Source organism: Carcharodon carcharias, chromosome 33 (genome assembly GCF_017639515.1).
Source record: "Carcharodon carcharias isolate sCarCar2 chromosome 33, sCarCar2.pri, whole genome shotgun sequence".
Taxonomy (NCBI): Eukaryota; Metazoa; Chordata; class Chondrichthyes; order Lamniformes; family Lamnidae; genus Carcharodon; species Carcharodon carcharias.
This window is the reverse complement of record NC_054499.1, coordinates 11,933,947-11,954,830: the sequence shown is the minus strand read 5'-3', so window position 1 is coordinate 11,954,830 and position 20,884 is coordinate 11,933,947. Positions and strand designations below refer to the sequence as shown.

The following is a 20,884-nucleotide window of genomic DNA, read 5'->3' as shown; positions in this document are numbered from 1 at the left end:
AGCATCAAACCTGGAGTCCCCATTGATCACTGAAAGAAGATGGCACCATGATGCAGATCTCCATTGTCTCACCAGGGTGCTGGGCATGCACAGTGACAGTGTGATGACTTAAACTAATGACATGTCCTTGTTCTCCCTTAGAATCACCAGCTGGACCTTGAGGAGCCACCCTTGACATTAGAGGACCACCGGTCTTTAGATGCACCTGAACCAGGCATCAGCGCAGATACCAGCACCTTGGTGGGCATTAGGTTGTTGGCTAGAATGTTGGGCACAGCAGTGAGGGGCACTTCACACTCGCTTCAGAGGCAGAGAGTGCCCAGGGCACCAGCAGTCGGAGGACTCCTGGAGACCAGGATGATGCCAAGTCAAAGGCAGATGATGAGCCTCTGGAGGCCCCCATTAGGTGGCAGATGCTGGATGCCCAGCAGGATGTGCAGGAGGATTTGGCGGAGATCCATGAGGGTATGCGTGCCATGGTCTCTGTTGTGGGGGAGTCCAGGCAGATCACCACCACTGCGTTGTTGACCCTCATGGCCGAGTGCACTGCCTCCTCCGTTGAGAGAGTGGCGAGTCTCATGGAGAGGCAGCTCCAGGAACAGTATGAGTGGTTTCCGGGGGTTGCGCTCGGGCCTGCAAACCCTCACACAGGCAAAGTCTGAAGCCCAGGACGGTGATGAAGCCGTCAAATTCAAATAAGCAACCAGCTGCAGACTGTCTCCTAAACTCCTCACTGCTCACAATGGCAATGCTGCTGACCCTTTTTATCCCTCCCTTGGATGAGGTTTTGTTAAAAGTGGGCTGCTCGCCTGCCCATTTTGCCCGCGCGATGAGCGCAAAATTGCAACGTAGATGCCGCATCAAAATTTTAATCGGGACCTTTTTCAGAGGCCTTGAGAGGCCCTTTCATTGTTGGCGGGATGCCCGCCTGCGCCCGCTGACCTGGAGATCGCTTGCGTTCGGGAAGATGTCGCTATGCCCGCCTGATGCTGTCTCGCGCTATTTCACGGCTGTTCGGCTCTGCCTGCGCCTGCCCATGAGACGTAAAATTCTGGCCATAGATACAGAGAAAATTAGGAGCAGGAGTTGATCATTCAGGCCCTTCGAGTCTGCTCTGCCATTCGGTATGACTGGAAGGCCCATTGACTTTGGTGGGACCATAAAATTCTACCTAATCGGTCACAGGTCAAGACAGGGACACTGGACAACTGGGTCTTGGGGCAGGAGTGAGAGCGAGAGAGACAATGGACTGTTGGGATTGGACATCTTGATGGGCAAGGACCATTAAAGGTAACACTTATTTCCCATCTCATTGAGAGATGCCACGTGACAGCACATTTGATAACTCCAGAGTTTTCCTGCTGCAGCAGGGATTGAGGTTAAACTCTCTTATGGGTTTACACACAGCACAGATATCAAACCAGGCCCAGAGGTCAGAGACGTACAACTCAGAAGGACGCCACTCGGCCCATCTAGTCCATGCTGGCTCTCTCTAGGTCAGTCCACTCAGTCCCATCCTCCTTGCTCTATCGCCGGAGCCCTGCAAGTTCACTTCTCAAAAATGCCCATTTAATTTTCTTTTGAAATCATTGATGATGCAGCAACAGATCCTCTCTAGTCATCAGGTTTCTACGTTTTATGAAGAATATCACATTATACCAACAATAAATATATTTGTCTGCAATGTTTGCAGTATTCTCTGCTAAGCAGCTGATTCATCCTCTAAAGTTTAACTGGGATTGTGTCATTGTCTCCTGCCCTGGGAGTGTTTGATGGGGACAGTGTAGAGGGAGCTTTACTCTGTATCTAATCCCATGCTTTACCTGTCCTGGGAGTGTTTGATGGGGACGGTGTAGAGGGAGTTTTATTCTGTATCTAACCCCGTGCTGTACCTGCCCTGGGAGTGTTCGATGGGGACAGTGTAGGGGGAGCTTTACTCTGTATCTAACCCCGTGCTGTACCTGCCCTGGGAGTGTTTGATGGGGACAGTGTAGAGGGAGCTTTACTCTGTATCTAACCCCGTGCTGTACCTGCCCTGGGAGTGTTCGATGGGGGCAGTGTAGAGGGAGATTTACTCTGTATCTAACACCGTGCTGTACCTGTCCTGGGAGTGTTTGATGGGGACAGTGTAGAGGGAGCTTTATTCTGTATCTAACCCCGTGCTGTACCTGTCCTGGGAGTGTTTGATGGGGAGTGTGTAGAGGGAGCTTTACTCTGTATCTAACCCCGTGCTGTACCTGTCCTGGGAGTGTTTGATGGGGACAGTGTAGAGGGAGCTTTACTTTGTATCTAACCCCGTGCTGTACCTGTCCTGGGAGTGTTTGATGGGGACAGTGTAGAGAGAGCTTTACTCTGTATCTAACCCCGTGCTGTACCTGTCCTGGGAGTGTTTGATGGGGACAGTGTAGAGAGAGCTTTACTCTGTATCTAACCCGGTGCTGTACCTGTCCTGGGAATGTTTGATGGGGACAGTGGAGAGGGAGCTTTACTCTGTATCTAACCCCGTGCTGTACCTGTCCTGGGAGTGTTTGATGGGGACAGTGTAGAGGGAGCTTTACTCTGTATCTAACCCCGTGCTGTACCTGTCCTGGGAGTGTTTGATGGGGACAGTGTAGAGAGAGCTTTACTCTGTATCTAACCCCGTGCTGTACCTGTCCTGGGAGTGTTTGATGGGGACAGTGTAGAGGGAGTTTTACTCTGTATCTAACCCCGTGCTGTACCTGTCCTGGGAGTGTTTGATGGGGACAGTGTAGAGGGAGCTTTACTCTGTATCTAACCCCGTGCTGTACCTGTCCTGGGAGTGTTTGATGGGGACAGTGTAGAGGGAGCTTTACTCTGTATCTAACCCTGTGCTGTACCTGCCCTGGGAGTGTTCGATGGGGGCAGTGTAAAGGGAGCTTACACTTCCATGTAACTCAGTCAGTTCATCATCCTTTGTAAATATTATTTAGTTTATTTATCAATCTCACTGAATAGGATTCTCCACGTAAAGGTAATGATTGAGAGAAATGCATTGCCCAGGATGGTACTGGAGGTGTCGGATGGTTGAGTCACATCCTGGTCCGACAGTTGCTGGAAGGGGAATGGAATTTGAGACGATGAGTTTCTGTTCTGTTGCCCCGATGACCCGGATGAAGTGCCCCTGCTCGAGAGGTAGGGCTTCTCGGTCTGTTCAGCCATGGCTTCCAGCCACTCGATGTAGTTTGAAAGAAGGGTGTACACTCCGGGGCTGTGGGATTCCCCGCATCCGTTGCCCCAGCTCACAATCCCAATCTGGATCCAGGCCTCCGAGTCCATGCACTCACACATCAAGGGACCCCCGCTGTCTCCCTGCGAGGGAAGCACATGTCACTTGGAGTTTGCATTGTGGAAAACCTCTCAATCATATTGCCTTTGCATTCCCCGAAGCCACACTCCTTCCAGCTCTGCCACTTCACCCATCTCTGCCCCTTCCTCCTCCTCTGAAGCTTAGCGTACAGGTACAGCAAGGAATTAGGAAGTCAATGGCTTTCATTGTAATGGGATTGGGGTATAGGAATAAGGAAGTCTTGCCACAACTGTACAGGGCTTTCGTGAGACCACACTTGGAATACTGTGCGCAGTTTCAGTCTCTGTGTTTAAAGAGGGATATACTTGCACTGGAGGTGGTACAGCGAATGTTCGCTATAGATTAATCCCTGGGATGAGGGGCTTATCCTCTAATTAGAGGCTGAGTAAATTGGGCCTATATTCCCTGGAGTTTAGAAGAATGAGAGGCGATCTCATTGAAACATACAGGATTCTGAAGGGGTTTGGAAGGGGGCAAAATCCGAGAGATTGTTTCCCCTGGCTGGGGAATCCAGAACATCTAGGGGCACTGTCTCGGGATAGGTGGACGATCATTTAGGACTGAGATGAGGAGAAGTTTCTTCACTCAAAGGGTTGTGAATCATTGGTATTCTCTACCCCTAGAGGGTTGTGGATCATTGAACACATTTAAGGTTGGGATCGACAGATGTTTAGTCCCTCAGGGAATCGAGGGATATGGGGAGTGGGCAAGAAAGAGAAGTTGAAGCCAAAGATCAACACTGATTGTATTGGATGGCAGAGCAGGCTCGATGGGATGAATGGACTCCCGTTCTTATCTCTTGTGTTCTTATGTTCTTTAGCATGATATGATCCTGGACCAGATGCCCACGTTTTTGACAAGATCTGGTCAGGGACCAATAACATTTTGTTTAAAGCAGACCAAGTTTTAGATTCAAGGCTCTTGCTAAGAGGATGAAGCCAATGCAATTCCAGGGGCTTTGACCAAACAAAAATAACACTTTACTCGACAAGGTCAGAAAAATAAAAGGATTTACAATATCTATCTTATTAACCCTGAATGTTAGAGTATATGAGGTACGTGTGAATTCACAGGCAAACTGTGGTTGAACACACCACGCTGCTCAATAAATAGCAAATGCAACCAGACAGATCCCATGGATTTCTCAGCAATCCACCCAGACATCAGTAAACACTGAGTCGATCAATCTCGTTGACACTCTGTCTCCTTCATGAGGGGCCCCAAACTTTCCACTTTTGAAGATCAGGCCTCTGAACTCCTTCGAAACTGCTCTGACTCGGACCACCTCAATGACTGCACGCCTCCCAGGGTTTCAATCTCACCTCCTGATGACCCGTTCCCCTGGATTTCTGGGTCTGCACTCCAGCCTCTGCTCACTGGCGCAGTTTCAGCTCTTTAATGGCCGGCTAGCTTCACTGGGCTGGCACGACCCCTGGATTTCACCAAGTTCCAACCTCCCCAGCTACACCAAGATGTAAATGGCTCCCAGGGCTTCTCCTGAGCCCCAACCCTTTCTAGCAAGGAGACAGTGACTGTCTGCCACCTTCTCAGCTCCCCGAGGCTTCTCCTGTGCCCTAATTGCACAGAGCCAGCTAACAGCAACACTCTGGCTGCCTGGGCCCTGCTAACTGCAGCACCTCTTCAGTTTATAGCCTTTTCCCCTGATGCAGAACACTCACTCCCCCGGGAAATACACAGATAAGCTGAAACCCTAGAACTTTCTTAAGCTCCACCCATCTCTGTGATGACATAGCCGTGTAGGATTCACTTTTAAACGTTTAATTGTGGCTCTAACTCCCAAAGTGAAACAACTCTCTGAGCTGCATTTCTTTGCAAACAGTGTAGACCCCACATCTCCAAATCTCTAGCTAAGTAAGCCCACTGACTAGTTTACGATCTGACCTTTCTAGCTGTTAACCCCTTAACAACATGGCCCCAACCTTTTAAGTGTAATAGACTTTAAGCTGCTTTGGTTGCATTTATTCCATTTTCTGCAGTCAGGTTTTAATCTTCCCAGAACTAAAAATTCTCTCTAAAATACTACATTAAATCATGAACTAGATATTTATAACAATCTCCTCTGCTCTAACCCACGTCTATGCCTTTGTTACCTCTAGACTGGACTATTCCAATTCCATCCAGGCTCTTCCACCTTCAATAAACTCGAGCTCATCCAAAACTCTTCTGCCTGTATCCTGCCTTGCACCAGGCCCCATCTACATTGGCTCCCAGTCCTGCAATGCCTCCATTTTAAAGATCTCACCTTTGATTTCAAATACCTCCATGGTCTCGCCCCTTTTCCGATCTTTCTAATCTCCCCCAGCCCAACAACTCTCCAAAATATTAGCTCCTCCATTTCTGGTCCCTTGTGTACCCCTGAGTTCCAATGCTCCTTAATGGGTGCCCGTGCCTTCAGCTGCCTGGGTCCTAAGCTCTGGAATTCCCTCCCTAAACCTCTCTCTCCTCCTTTAAGCCGCTCCTTAAAACCTACCGCTTTGACCAAGCTCTTGGTCACCTGAGTTGTCCTTGCCCCTTTGTCTCGTTGTCAATTTTGGTTTGATAAGTCTCCTCCTGCACTGCACCTTATCAAGCCCCCTAAGAACCCTATATGTTTCAATAAGGTCACCTCTCATTCTTCTAAACTCCAATGAGTACAGGTCCAACCAACTCAACCTCTCCTCATAAGAAAATCCTTCCATCCCTGGGATCAACCTAGTGAACCTTCTCCGGACTGCCTCCAGTGCCAGTATATCTTTCCTACTCTTCTCCTGATCTCTGCTGCTGGAGGGAGTGCGAGGGGCAGGAGGGTGGGTGTTTTTTTCATTTGGCGGGGGTGGGGCGAGGTGGGGGGGTGGTGGGGGGATATATCTCCACAGGCACTTGATGGATCCTTCTTTACTAAGCTGTATAGTGCCGAGGTCCGATTGCAGTTTGAGGACTGTGAACTGTCGCCAAGGTTTAAGCATCAAAGGAAATTCAGAGAAAAGACAAGAGTTTGATTCCTAGTTGGGAAATGTTTGATTGGGAAACGTTGAGGTACAAAGGGACCTGGGTGTCCTTGTACACCAGGCACTGAAAGCAAGCATGCAGGCACAGCAAGCAGTTAAGAAGGCAAATGATATGCTGGCTTTCATTAAGGGCACTGCTACTCCAGGAGCAAGGATGTCTTACTGCAGCTGTACAGGGAGACCACACCTGGAGTATTGTTTTTGCAGCCTTATCCGAGGAAGGATATACTTGCCATAGAGGGAGTGCAGTGAAGGTTCACCAAATTGATTCCTGGGATGGCAGGATTGTCGTATGAGGAGGGATTGGGCCGACTAGGCCTGTGTTCACTGGAGTTTAGAATATATCGGCCGTTCCTTCACTGTCGCTGGGTCAAAATCCTGGAGCTCCCTCCCTTACAGCACAGTGGGTGTACCTACACCGGATGGACTGCAGCAGTTCAGGAAGGCAGCAGCTCACCACCACCTTCTCAAGGGCAATTAGGGATGGGCAATAAATGCTGGCTCAGCCAGCGAGGCCCACATCCCATGAACGAGTAAAAAAGGATGAGGCCATGTTCATTTGGATACCTTTCTGTGCCAGTCATGAGGCCCAGTTAAACTCTGCTGGCTGTCCATCTAAAACATTGAGAGATGGGACTCAATCAGTTGTTAACTTCAAGTTTGGGAATTAAAGATTTTTGCTAATCAAATGTCGAGGGATATGAGGCAAAGATGGGGAAATGGATTTGGGTCGCAGATCAGCCATGATCTCATTGAATGGCAGAGCAGGTTTGAGGGGCTGAATGGCCTCCCCCTGTACCTGTGATAGGAATATAGGAACAGGTGTAGGCCATTCAGCCCATCAAGCCTGCTCCGCCATTCAGACAGATCATAGCTGACCATCTATCTCTACAGCATTTTTTCCACTATCCCCATTAACTTGGAGTCATCCGTATCCAGAAATCTATCGATCTCAGTCTTGAACATGCTCAATGATTGAGCTTCCACAGCCCCCTGGGGTAGAGAATTCCAAGGATTCGCCATCCTCAGAGTGAAGAAATTCCTACTCATCTCAGTCTTAAATGGTTTGCCCCTTAGTCTGAGACAGTGTCCCCTGGTTCTAGATTCACCAGCCAGAGGAAACATCCTATCCACATCTACCCTGTCACGCCCTGCGAGAATTTTGTACATTTCAATGGGATCACCTTTCATTCTTTGAAACTACAGAGAACACAGGGCCAGTTCCATCAATCTCTCCTTATCAGACATTCCTGCCGTCCCAGGAAACAATTTAGGGGAGGTGGTGACATAGTGATATTCTCACTGGACTGGTAATTCAAAGCCTCAGGATAATGCTGTGGGGAACTGGGTTCAAATCCCACCATGGCACGATGGTGGAACTTGAATTCAATTAAAAAAAAATATCTGGAATTAAGTCTAATGACGACCATGAAACCATTGTCAATTGTCGTAAAAACTCATCTGGTTCACTAATGCCCATTAGGGAAGGAAATCTGCTGCCTGGACTGGCCTACATGTGACTCCAGATCTACAATAATGTGATTGAGTCTTAAATGTCTACTGAGCAAGGGCAATTAGGGATGGGCAATAAATGCTGACCTCGCCAGCAAAGTCTGCATCCTGTGAACGAATAAAAAAAAAAGTCTGGTGAACTTCCATTGTACCCCCTCAATGGCAAGTATATTCTTCCTTAGATAAGGAGGCCAAAACTGCACAAAATACTCCAGGTGCAGTCTCACCAAGGCTCTATACAATTAAAAAAAATGTATTCATGGGGCATGGGCACTGCTAGCTGGGCCAGCATTTATTGCCCATCCCTAATTGCCCCTTGAGAAGGTGGTGGTGAGCCGCCTTCTTGAGCTGCTGCAGCCCATGTGGTGTATGTACACCCACTGTGCTGTTAGGGAGGGAGGATTTTGACCCAGCGACAGGGGAGACAGTGAAGCAAAGACATCTTTACTCCTGTTCTCAAGTCCCCTCGCGATGGAGACCACCTCACCACTTCACCCCAGACACTGTAACCACACCTCCCACCCACCGAACATCCCCAAAACACAGATGTTACCTGGCAGGCATCTCGACCTCCTTCCTCATAGCCGGCGCACAGCATGTTGCTCGTGAGGCCCACCACCCATTTCCGGCAGCTGTGCCAGTCGATCAACTCCACCTCCACTTCTTGCAGGATGACTGGCCGCTTCTCTGAGGAAAGGGATCGGTCTCAGGCTGACTGCGTCGGTTCAAAACCCGAGGCGAGTGAACTCAGGGAGGGGGAGCGTGAAAAGGTGGGGGTGAGGAAGAGAAATGAGAGCGGGAGGAGGAGAGGGGATGAGGAGTTGGTGGGGGGGACAAGGGTGAGAGGGACGAGAAAGGGGTGGAGGGGGAAGGAGAAATAGCAAGCAGGAGGACTGGGTAGGGGAAAGGGAAAGAGGGTGGAGTGGGAAAGGGATAGGGGATAACGAAGTTGGAGTAGAGAGAAAATGAGGAGGGGGCAGAGGGGAAATGGGGAGGGGGAGGAGGAGGAACAAAGTGAGGGCATAGAACAATGGAGAGGATATAAACCCACGAGCCCCTCGACTAGATTCCAGCCTGTAACTCACTCCCGGGTAACTGTTACTCTATATATAAACCACCCCGAACCCCTCGATTAGATTCCAGCCTGTAACTCACTCCCAGGTATCTGTTATTCTATATATAAACCACCCAAATCCTCGATTAGATTCCAGTCTGTAATTCACTCCCGGGTATATGTTATTCTATATATAAACCACCCGAACCCCTCGATTAGATTCGAGTCTGTAACTCACTCCAGGGTATCTGTTATTCTATATATAAACCCCTGAACCCCTCGATTAGATTCCAGTCTGTAACCTAGACTGTGGGTGGAGTCTTGTGGACTGACCGGGGTCTTGGCTGCCGGCTGGAGCGCCGGCGAGATCCCTCCGTCACCTATTTTCAAGAAGGCCCACCAGGCCTTAAGAGGCCTGCAGCTCCTCTGTGCTCATTAGCGCCATCAGTAAGGTGGTAGCCGCTGCCGACAATACACCACTTGAGGCCTTGGGTCCAGGAGGGACCAGGCCACAGGTGAGTGATGCCGGGAGAGAGAGAGAGAGATCACGTGATGGGGATGGGGTGGGGGTGGTGGTGGCGGTGGTCCTGGGTGAGGGGCGTCAGCTTCAAGGGCAGGGGGGGTTAGCTTTCAGTGGGCGCGCCCTTTCCAGTGCGAGGTCCTGCGACTGGACATCAGGCGCCTTTGAATGAGGGGTACCTGCCCGGAACCCGCAAGCAAATATGCCAGGGTTTATCTGGCAGCCTGTAAGGCGAGCGCATCCCCTGCCCACTGGGTTCATACCAGTGGTGGCGAGATGAGGCCCTCAACTGGACATTAATTGCCCACCTACAGGCCTCAATTGGCGGCTAGGCAGACTGGCCGACCCTGGGCTTAATTGGGCTCCACACCTGCTGCCATTGCGCCCGATTATGTAATCTCCGCTTCCAAACCCGCCATGGTTCCCTGAACCTGATACCTGTCTGTGATAGGTTGCACCAGTGCCTCACCATGTCGTGTTGTGCCCCAGCCAATGACGAAGCAGGGTGCCCAGGCCTTGATGTCAAAACTGTCGCTGAGAGGCAGAAGAACAGGCATCTGGTCACCGCTGAAGGCGATGGATGTCTTCAGCTGGAGCATGCTGATGTCGTTGTCAAAAGTCGAATGGTTGTATTGTTTGTGGATAATGATCTCAGCCACCTGGTATCTCTGTGCGTTACGGTTTCCCAGTTCTATTGTTCCGGTTTCCACCGAGATTTGTTCAGCTCTGCGAGTAAACAACTCCATTAGTTTCTATCCGACCCACCCCCCCCCCCCCACCCCCCTTTCCAAGATAGCTCCAGCCTCTGGCTCAACTCCAATACATCAGTCAAGTGCTGCATCCTCAATTAAGAGCCCCAGAGGCCCAAATCTACACAGGCTCAGGCCTTCTATGGGAGCTACCATTGTCCATGTTAGTGGGGGTGGTGCTGGGGAGGGGCACGTGGAATCTCTCTCTGTCACAAACAATGCCAGTGATGTAGGGGGCCCAGGAAGTCTCCATGTCGGGACATCTGCTTCCTTTGTGCTAATGGGCCCTTGTGTAAGTGTGAAGGCTAGGAGACTCAGTGAGATGAGATGTCCTGGTGGAAGAGCATAAGGGGGACCCCATGGAAAACTGATTGGGCCAAGGGCTGAGATAATGCAGGGTGTATATCTCCCTAAGGGAGGGGACTGGGAGACACCATTCAGTGTACAGAAATATCCCTGAGAGAGAGAGAGGGGACTGAGAGACACCAGACAGTGTACAGATATCTCCCTGAGAGAGAGGGGATTGAGAGACACCAGTCAGTGTACAGATATCTCCCTGAGAGAGAGGGACTGAGAGACACCAGACAGTGTACAGATATCTCCCTGAGAGAGAGAGGGGACTGAGAGACACCAAACAGTGTACAGATATCTCCCTGAGAGAGAGGGGATTGAGAGACACCAGTCAGTGTACAGAAATCTCACTGAGAGAGAGGGACCGAGAGACACCAGGCAGTGTACAGATATCTCCCTGAGAGAGAGAGAGGACCGGGGACTGAGAGACACCAGTCAGTGTACAGAGATCTCCCTGAGAGAGAGAGGGGACTGAGAGACATCAGTCAGTGTACAGATATCTCCCTGAGAGAGAGGGACTGAGAGACACCAGACAGTGTACAGATATCTCCCTGAGAGAGAGAGGGGACTGAGAGACACCAGTCAGTGTACAGATATCTCCCTGAGAGAGAGAGGACTGAGAGATACCAGGCAGTGTACAGATATCTCCCTGAGAGAGAGAGGGACTGAGAGACACTGGTCAGTGTATAGATATCTCCCTGAGAAAGAGGGGACTGAGAGATACCAGTCAGTGTACAGAAATCTCACTGAGAGAGAGGGACCGAGAGACACCAGGCAGTGTACAGATATCTCCCTGAGAGAGAGAGAGGACCGGGGACTGAGAGACACCAGTCAGTGTACAGAGATCTCCCTGAGAGAGAGAGGGGACTGAGAGACACCAGTCAGTGTACAGATATCTCCCTGAGAGAGAGGGACTGAGAGACACCAGACAGTGTACAGATATCTCCCTGAGAGAGAGAGGGGACTGAGAGACACCAGTCAGTATACAGATATCTCCCTGAGAGAGAGGGGACTGAGAGACACCAGTCAGTGTACAGATATCTCCCTGAGAGAGAGAGGGGACTGAGAGACACCAGTCAGTGTACAGACATCTCCCTGAGAGAGAGGGACTGAGAGATACCAGGCAGTGTACAGATATCTCCCTGAGAGAGAGGGGACTGAGAGACACCAGTCAGTGTACAGATATCTCCCTGAGAGAGAGGGACTGAGAGACACCAGGCAGTGTACAGATATCTCCCTGAGAGAGAGAGGGGACTGAGAGACACCAGTCAGTGTACAGATATCTCACTGAGAGAGAGGGCCGGGGAGACACTGGTCAGTGTACAGATTGCTCTAAATGTAGCTGGATTCCTTCACTACTGGTTTCTTAAGCAAAGAAAGTTATTCTTTAAAAACATTAGAATTGTGCTTGAAAATATAGCAAAGCTGTATTTGTCGGGGAGGTTACATCTTCCTGTCACTCCTCACCCGAGTGTCCATGAGCCAACTACCCAGTCTTACAGGTGGAATTCAAATCAATATTTCATTCAGAAGTTTAAATAATGACACTCAAACATGAACGTTATGTAAGTGTGGTGTTTTCGACTTTTGGATGCATTGGATAAAAATCAGTTAGAAAATGAAAGATTAAAAGTTAAGGTGAACTTTTTTGTTGTTTAAAAGTTTCCTGTCTATTCATGAAATTACATCAATAAACAAACAGGTTGCAGCAGTGGGAGCGATAGATCCAGACCTACTGAAATACAGCCACATATCCTGGCAAACATCGAGATTTCCATGGATTTACATTTCAGTCTTTCCAAAAATGTCACATTATCTTCCACGTTTTGTTACACGACAGTTTTAGAAATTTGTGCATGTACACGGCTATTCCAAAGCTGAAAACCAGGTAAACAGTATCAACGAATGTAATTTAAAGTAGCCCATTCGATCGTAATGAATATTGATTCTGTAAATTGTGCATAAAATCATCTGGTAACTGCTACAGGTGCACACGCTATCACGTCATGGGAGCTATATCATAGTGTGCAGTTCATCTAGGATGTATCTTGTGAAAAGTGTAGCCAATGAGAGTGTACAATCAGTATCATAATATTCCCCCTTTTACATATAAGATTAATCTATAATATAAATGCAGAATTTTTATTCATCTAATGTAGAAAATACATTTTTGAAACTTAATTTTGGTGTATGGATGGTGAATAATCTCACTGGCCCAGACTGAGAGACACCAGTCAGTGTACAGATATCTCCCTGAGAGAGAGGGACTGAGAGACACCAGTCAGTGTACAGATATCTTCCTGAGAGAGAGGGACTGAGAGATACCAGTCAGTGTACAGATATCTTCCTGAGAGAGAGGGGACTGAGAGATACCAGACAGTGTACAGATATCTCCCTGAGAGAGAGAGGGACTGAGAGACACCAGGCAGTGTACAGATATCTCCCTGAGACAGAGAGAGGGACTGAGAGATACCAGTGTACAGATATCTCCCTGAGAGAGGGGCGACTGAGATATACCAGTCAGTGTACAGATATCTCCCTGAGAGAGAGAGGGGCAGAGAGATACCATTCAGTGTACAGATATCTCCCTGAGAGAGAGAGGGGCAGGGAGACACCAGTCAGTGTACAGATATCTCCCTGAGAGAGAGAGGGACTGAGAGACACCAGTCAGTGTACAGATATCTCCCTGAAAGAGAGAGACTGAGAGACACCAGTCAGTGTACAGATATCTCCCTGAGAGAGAGAGGGACTGAGAGACACCAGTCAATGTACAGATATCTCCCTGAGAGAGAGAGGGGCAGAGAGACACCAGTCAGTGTACAGATATCTCCCTGACAGATAGGGGACTGAGAGACACCAGTCAGTGTACAGATATCTCCCTGAGAGAGAGAGGGGACTGAGAGACACCAGTCAGTGTACAGAAAACTCCCTGACAGATAGGGGACTGAGAGACACCAGTCAGTGTACAGATATCTCCCTGAGAGAGAGAGGAGACTGAGAGACACCAGTCAGTGTACAGATATCTCCCTGAGAGAGAGAGGGGACTGAGAGACACCAGTCAATATACAGATATCTCCCTGAGAATCCTACTCGCAGGTATTTTTTGATTTAAATCTTTGGTCCCACCTTGAGCTTACCTCGATCTTTGGACACAGTGTGCTGCTGTTAATACCCACCACTGGCTGAGAATTGATCCCCCGCAGATGTGAACCCCACCTTTCCGGAGACTCACTTGCCAGGGCCAATCCCCTGGCTTGGTGTTGCTCCCTCCAATGATCTGCGACTCCAGGCGTTTCTGTCTGTATTGGGATCGACCTCTGCAGCCTAAAACCACACAAGCTCATTAAATACAACAACAATAGCAACTTATCCTTAGGCGGCGCCTCTAAAGTAATGAAACATCCCAAGGGGCTTCAGAGGGGCAAATAAAACAAAATTCGACCGTGAGCCACAGGTGGAGGAGATATTAGGTCAGCTGACCAAAAGCTTGGTCAAAGAGGGAGGTTTTAAGGAGCGTTGTAAAGGAGGAGAGAGCGATAGAGAGCTGGAGAGGTTTAGGGAGGGAATTCCAGGGTTTGGGGTGCAGGCAGCTGAAGGCAAGGCCGCCAATGGCGTTGAGGTTAGAGTTAGGAATGGACGAGTGGCCAGAATTGGAGGAGCGCAGGGATCTCAGAGGGTTGTGGGGCTGGAGGAGATTACAGAGATAGGGAGTGGATGAAACCATTGACGGTTTTGAACACAAAGGTGAGAACAAGGATGAGAATGAAGTACATAGACACAGGCCATTCAGCCCATCTGGCCCAGGTTGCTGTTTAGGCTCCATATAAGGCCCTTCCACCCCCTCTTCATCTCGCCCTATCACTATACCCTTCCATTTCTTTCTCCCTCGTGTGTTTATCCAGCTTCCCCTTAAATGTATCAACACTATTCACCTCAACCACTCCCTGTGGGAGCAAGTTCCACATCCTCACTACTCCCTAGGTAAAGAGGTTTCTCCTGAATTCCTGATTGGGCTCACTAGTGACGATCGTAGATGCGAGGAGGTCTTGTGGCGCAAGTGGATTATGTCATGGCCTCTGAGCCAGAAACTCCAGGTTCACATCCCACTTCAGCACTTGGCCAAACGGGCTGATGATGATTGACCTGCAAATCCTTCCAACACCTGCCAATAGCAGGTGGGTAAGAGCAGGAGAGATGCCTTGGTCAGCCAAGAAGGTTGGAGCCTCTACTGTTGCTGTCCACAGTTCTAGACTGTAATGTGCATGTTGCCATAGCAGCTCAGACTCTGGGGTGGAGGAATGGCTCTGGTGTGCCTGGTTCCTTCCTGGCTGCTGGGGTGGATTTTGGGACCTGCTTCCTTGTCCCTGTGCGGTGCTGTGGCTCGGACTGGACCTACCTTCAGTTCTCATTTCCTGATTAAATTCTCATTTCCTGTCTGTCCGTCCCTTTAAAAGCCGGGCCCGCTGGGAGGCATGATAAGTGGCCATTTTAGTTGGGTTGGGGTGTAGGAGAAAGCGGGCTCACTGGAATTGGCCTCAGTGCCCTGAAGGTGCTCAGGGGGCTTTTTTTTTTCTCTTTCATGGGGATGTGGGCATCAGTGGCAAGGCCAGCATTTGTTGCCCATCCTCACAAGGTCTTAACCAGGTGGACGTGGAAAGGATGTTTCCTCTTGAGGGTGAGTCCAGGACTAGGGGGCACTGTTTTCAAATTAGGGGTCAACCCTTAGAGATGAGGAGAGATTTTTTTTTCTCTCAGAGGGATGCGCGACTTTGGAACTCTCTGCCTCAGAAGGCGGTGTAGGCGGGGGTCAGTGAATATCTTTAAGGCCGAGGTAGATAGATTCTAGTTAGGCAAGGGGGTCAAAAGTTATCGGGGTTAGATGGGAAATGTGGAAATCGAAACGCAAACAGGGTCAGCCATGATCTTGTTGAATGGCGGAGCAGGCTCGAGGGGCCGGATGGCCTACTCCTGCTCCTATTTCACATGTTCATAATTGCCCTTGGACTGAGTGGCTTTGCTCGGCCATTTCAGAGGGACACAGTTAAGAGTCAACCACTTTGCTGTGGGTCTGGAGTCACACGTAGGCCGGACTGAGTAAGGACAGCAGGTTTCCTTCCCTCAAAGGCATTTGTGAACCAGATGGGTTTTTACAACGGCCAATGATGGTTTCACGGTCCCCGTTACTGAGACTGGCTTTCAATTCCAGATGTTTTATTAACCGAATCGAAATTCCACCAGCTGCCGTGGCGGGATTTGAACCCGTGTCCCCAGAGTCTCAGCCTGGGCCTCCGGATTACAGGGACTGCAGCAGCAGTTCAGGAAGGAAGCTCACCAAACCCCACCCCCCACCCCCCCACCACCTTCTCAAGGGGCAACTAGGGATGGGCGGCAATAAGGTGCTGGCCCAGCCAGCGAGGCCCACTTGACACGAATGAACCGATAAAAAGTCCAGTGGCATGACCCATCCCCAGACGGAATCGGCCGCCCACTGGCCGAAATGTACCGGGGCCTGTTGAGGCCACGAAGAAAGTAATTGAAGTGCTTGTGAGCACTGACCCCCGACCTTGAGGTTGGCGATCGGGTGAAAGGCCCAGGCGGCCTTTACGTTTTTTTTTAGGAAACCTCATCCATGGGCGAATGAAGCTTTTATTAAATAAATAAGCACATTTTCATAAATATAAAAGCACGCCCCATCTCAAGTGACCACAGTCACGTACAAGGGGCCATGTTTGAATACATTTTCAAACCTTTCGTTCGCTTTGTTTAAACATCGATTCAATCCCCCTGAGGCAGGTCTTCTGCGTGAACTGTGCGCCAGGCATGCTCTCCCTCCTCCCCTCCCCCACCCCCACCCCCACCCCCGCCCGCACAGGTAGCGTCGAGTGCTACAGCCGCGTGGAGCCGACCGCGGGCGGAGGTTGGTTCTGTGCCCGCCCCCCCTGCCCGCTCCCATCATAGGAAAAATTCTGCCCTCTGAGTCCGGCGGTTGTGGGCTTGAGTCCCACTCCGAAGCCTTGAGCTGGCACAATCTCGGCTGACGCTGCCTCTGGCGCCGGCGCTGAGGGGGTGCAGCACTGTCAGAGGCGCTACCGTCCGTCCGCAAAGTGCCCTGGGATGTCCTGAGGTTGCGAAAGGCCAGAGAAATGGACCCTTTCTCTGTCGGTGGTATTCTCAGTTTGATAATTAAGCACATTAATTGGAGGGACCTTTCTGGAATCCCAATCAACAATTGCCCGCCTTATCTGACTGGTCACTGCTTTGCGGGTCTGAGTTGCTTTTCGGGTGTTGACTGGCGAGGCTGCACAATTCAGAGGCGTCTCTCAGATCCACGTTAAAACACAACTGGCCCGGCTTGTGTTCCTATCAGTGAGCTGGGCGTCTGGTTCCCTCTGCTGGACAAACTGAGAGCTGCCACTGGGTCACACTGCAGGCTGCCCCCCATCTCATACAGCACAGGCGGAGGCCATTCAGCCTGTTATGCCTGTGCTGCCCCATTTGGTAAAGCTGTCGAATTAATCCCACTCTCTCAATGCTCTTTCTCCATAGCCCTGTAAAGTTAGCGCCTTCATTTATTCATCCAATTATCCTTCGAAAATCACTATTAAATCTGCTTCCAGTGTAGGGACGTAGGAACAAGAGGCCATTTAACACACAGCCACACACGCATGCACAAACACAGAAACGCACACAGACACACACGCAGATGCACACACACATGCACGCACACATGCACACAGTCATGCACGCATGCACACAGGTACGCACACAGAAACACGTGCACATGCACACACATGCACACACAGTCACGCAAACATGCACACACACACGCACGCACAAACGCACATACACACACGCGCACACACACATACACACACACAGACATGGACTCAAACTGATATTCATACACAAGCTGACAGAAAAGATGCCATGGCGCTTTTATCCTGGAGCTCAATGGCATGGTGGTTATGTTACTGGACTAGGAATCCAGAGACATGTGTTCAAATCCCATCAGAACATCTGGGAAATTTAAGTTCAATTAACAAAATAAAATCTGGAGTAAAAAGCTATTCAGCCTTGATGGTGACCACAAAACAACTAAATTGTCATAAATGCCCCACCTGGGTTCACTAATGTCCCTTTAGGATAAAAAATCTGTCATCCTTACCCAGTCTGGCCTCCATGTGACTCCAGACCCACAGCAATGTGGTTGACTCTTGACTGTTCCCTGAAATGGCCGAGCAAGTCACTAAGCAGGTGGCTCACTGCCACCTCCTCGAGGGCAATTAGGGGTGGGCAATACTTGTCAATGGCGCACCATGATGAGTTAAAAAAAATGGAAAAAGAGTAGGGCAGTTTCTTCCACAGTCCTGGCCAACATTCCTCCCTCAAGCAGCAGATGAATCTAAACCAGATTATAGAGAAATATACTGACGGGCATGTACATGAATAGAGATACACACACACAGGTACATTATGGAACCACAGACAGGGACAGGAGAAGACCATTCAGCCTCTCGAGCCTGTTCACCATGCAATGGTGGTATTGTCACTGGACTGGTATTCTAGTGACCCAGAGTAATGCTCTGGGGACCCGGGTTCGAATCTCACCATAATAGATGGTAAAATTTGAATTCAATAAAAATCAAGTCAATTAAAAGTCTGACGATGACGACCGTGAAATCATTGTCGATAGTTGTAAAAACCCATCTGGTTCAGGAATGCCCTTTAGGGAAGGAAATCTGTTGTCCTTACCTGGTCTGGCCTACATGTGACTCTGGACCACAGCAATGTGGTTGAGGAAATGGGAAATAAATACTGGCCTAGCCAGTGATGCCCTCAAGCCATGAATGAATAAATTAAAAAAGCTCCTTCCAGGGCCAATACTACTAAGTTGTAGGGCCCAGAACTGCCCACAGTAACTCCTGGTGTGGCTAAATGAGGGCTTTGTACAGCTGAAGCATGACTTCTACCCCCTTGTATACTCATCCCCTAGACCCTAGTTATAAGGGCTAAACTTACCTCCTGACTCCCCAGAGTACAAGTCAGGAGTGTGATGGAATTCTCCTCACTTGCCTGGATGAGTGTGGCTCCCACAACACTTAAGAAGCTCGACACCATCCAGGACAAAACAGCTCATTTGATTGGCACCACATCCACAAACGTTCACTTCCTCCACCACCAACACACAGTGGCAGCAGTGTGTGTACCATCTACAAGATGCACTGCAGAAACTCACCAAGGCCCTTTCGGCAGCGCCTTCCAAACCCACGACCACTACCACCTAGAAGGCATCAGATGCATGGGAACACCACTCCTTGCAATTTCCCCTCTCTTGTATAATGGTTTAGAGTAGAAAGGGTTAATGTGGGACTGAGTACAGTACTGCCCACAGTGTGATGTAAATGAACACATGACCCATTTGAGAGGGCAGTCTTGTACTGGACAGAGACAAGGGTAGAGGCAAGCATGGAGATGGCTTCTAACTTAGACCTTATTCTGTATATAATAAACACTTACTGGTAAACTATACAAGACACAGAACCTCTTTGTGTGAACTACAATCAACATCTTACAACACCTTCCAAGCCACATACCATCCTGACCTGGAAATATATCGGCCGTTCCTTCACTGTCGCTGGGTCAAAATCCTGGAACTCCCTCCCCAACAGCACAGTGGGTGTACCTATACCACATGGGCTGCAGCCGTTCAAGAAGGCAGCTCACCACCACCTTCTCAAGGGAAATTAGGGATGGGCAATAAACGCTGGGCCCAGCCAGCGACACCCACATTCCATGAAGGAATTTAAAAAAAATTCCATTAGTCTATTTTCACCACTCTTTCGGCCAGCTCACTGTTGTCATGAAACTATTTTGTTTTTATTCATTCATGGGATGTGGGCGTCATTGGCTAGGGCAGCATTTATTAGCCATCCCTAGTTGCCCTAGTTCAGAGGGCATTTAAGAGTCAGCCACATTGCTGTGGGTCTGACTGGGTAAAGATGACAGATTTCTTTCCCTAAAGGGCATTAGTGAACCAGATGGGTTTTTACAACAATTGACAATGGTTTCAAGGTCATCATTAGGCTTTTAATTCCAGATTTTTTTTAAAAATTGAATTCAAATTCCACTATTGGCTGTGGTGGGATTTGAACCCAGGTCCCCAGAGCATTACCCTGGATTTCTGGTCCAGCAACAATATCACTACATCATCAACTCCCCATGTAGTTGGTGTTATTGGAAATTATCTTTTTTAAGCAGAGGTTTAGTCTATGGTTGTGTCTGTGTTAAAGCCAGCTGGTGTGGGTGCTTTGATGTAAAACAATAATAAAAATAGCTGGAAAAACTCAGCAGGTCTGACAGCATCTGCGGAGAGGAACACAGTTAACGTTTCGAGACCATATGACTCTTCAACAGAACTAAGGAAAAATAGAAAAGAGGTGAAATATATGCTGGTTGAGGGGGGTGGGATAAGTAGAGCTGGATAGAGGGCCAGTGATAGGTGGAGATAACCAAAAGATGTCACAGACAAAAGGACAAAGAGGTGTTGAAGGTGATGATATTATCTAAAGAATGTGCTAATAGCTGACGTTAAGGGTAGAAAGCAGGACGAGCAAGATACAGATAGCCCTAGTGAGGGTGGGGTGGGGGGAAGAGATTGAAATAGGCTAAAAGGTAGAGATAAAACAATGGATGGAAATACATTTAAAAATAATGGAAATAGGTGAGAAAAGAAAAATCTATATAAATTATTGGAAAAAAGGGGGATCGGAAAGAGGGTGGGGATGGAGGAGAGAGTTCATGATCTAAAATTGTTGAACTCAATATTCAGTCCGGAAGGCTGTCAAGTGCCTAGTTGGAAGATGAGGTGCTGTTCCTCCAGTTTGCGTTGAGCTTCACTGGAACAATGCAGCAGGCCATGGACGGACATGTGGGCATAAGAGCAGGGTGGAGTGTTGAAATGGCAAGCGACAGGGAGGTCTGGGTGATGCTTGCGGACAGACCGAACGTGTTCTGCAAAGTGGTCACCCAGTCTGCGTTTGGTCTCTCCAATGTAGAGGAGACCACATTGGGAGCAGCAAATGCAGTAGACTAAATTGAGGGAAGTGCAAGTGAAATGCTGCTTCACTTGAAAGGTGTGTTTGGGCCCTTGGACAGTGAGGAGAGAGGAAGTGAAGGGGCAGGTGTTGCATCTTCTGCAGTTGCATGGGAAGGTGCCGTGGGAGGGGGTTGAGGTATAGGGAGTGAAGGAGGAGTGGACCAGGGTGTCCCGGAGGGAATGATCCCTGCAGGAAACCGCCAGGAGGGGCGAAGGGAAGATGTGTTTGGTGGTGGCATCATGCTGGAGTTGGCGGAAATGGTGGA

At 49.2% G+C, this 20,884-nt stretch overlaps 1 protein-coding gene across 1 annotated transcript in view; it reads right to left on the bottom strand.

The window, feature by feature from the left end:
• Positions 1-2,952: 2,952 nt before the first annotated feature.
• The window catches only part of LOC121272244 (serine protease 52-like), a 29,000-nt gene continuing 11,068 nt past the window's right edge, over positions 2,953-20,884 (bottom strand). Inside the window, exons 4-7 of the mRNA XM_041178772.1 lie at positions 13,660-13,846; positions 9,892-10,148; positions 8,402-8,535; positions 2,953-3,330 (exon numbers count right to left, since the gene is read on the bottom strand). Coding sequence (XP_041034706.1) covers positions 2,953-3,330; positions 8,402-8,535; positions 9,892-10,148; positions 13,660-13,846 — 956 coding nt within the window. The remainder of the gene's footprint in view (positions 3,331-8,401; positions 8,536-9,891; positions 10,149-13,659; positions 13,847-20,884) is intronic.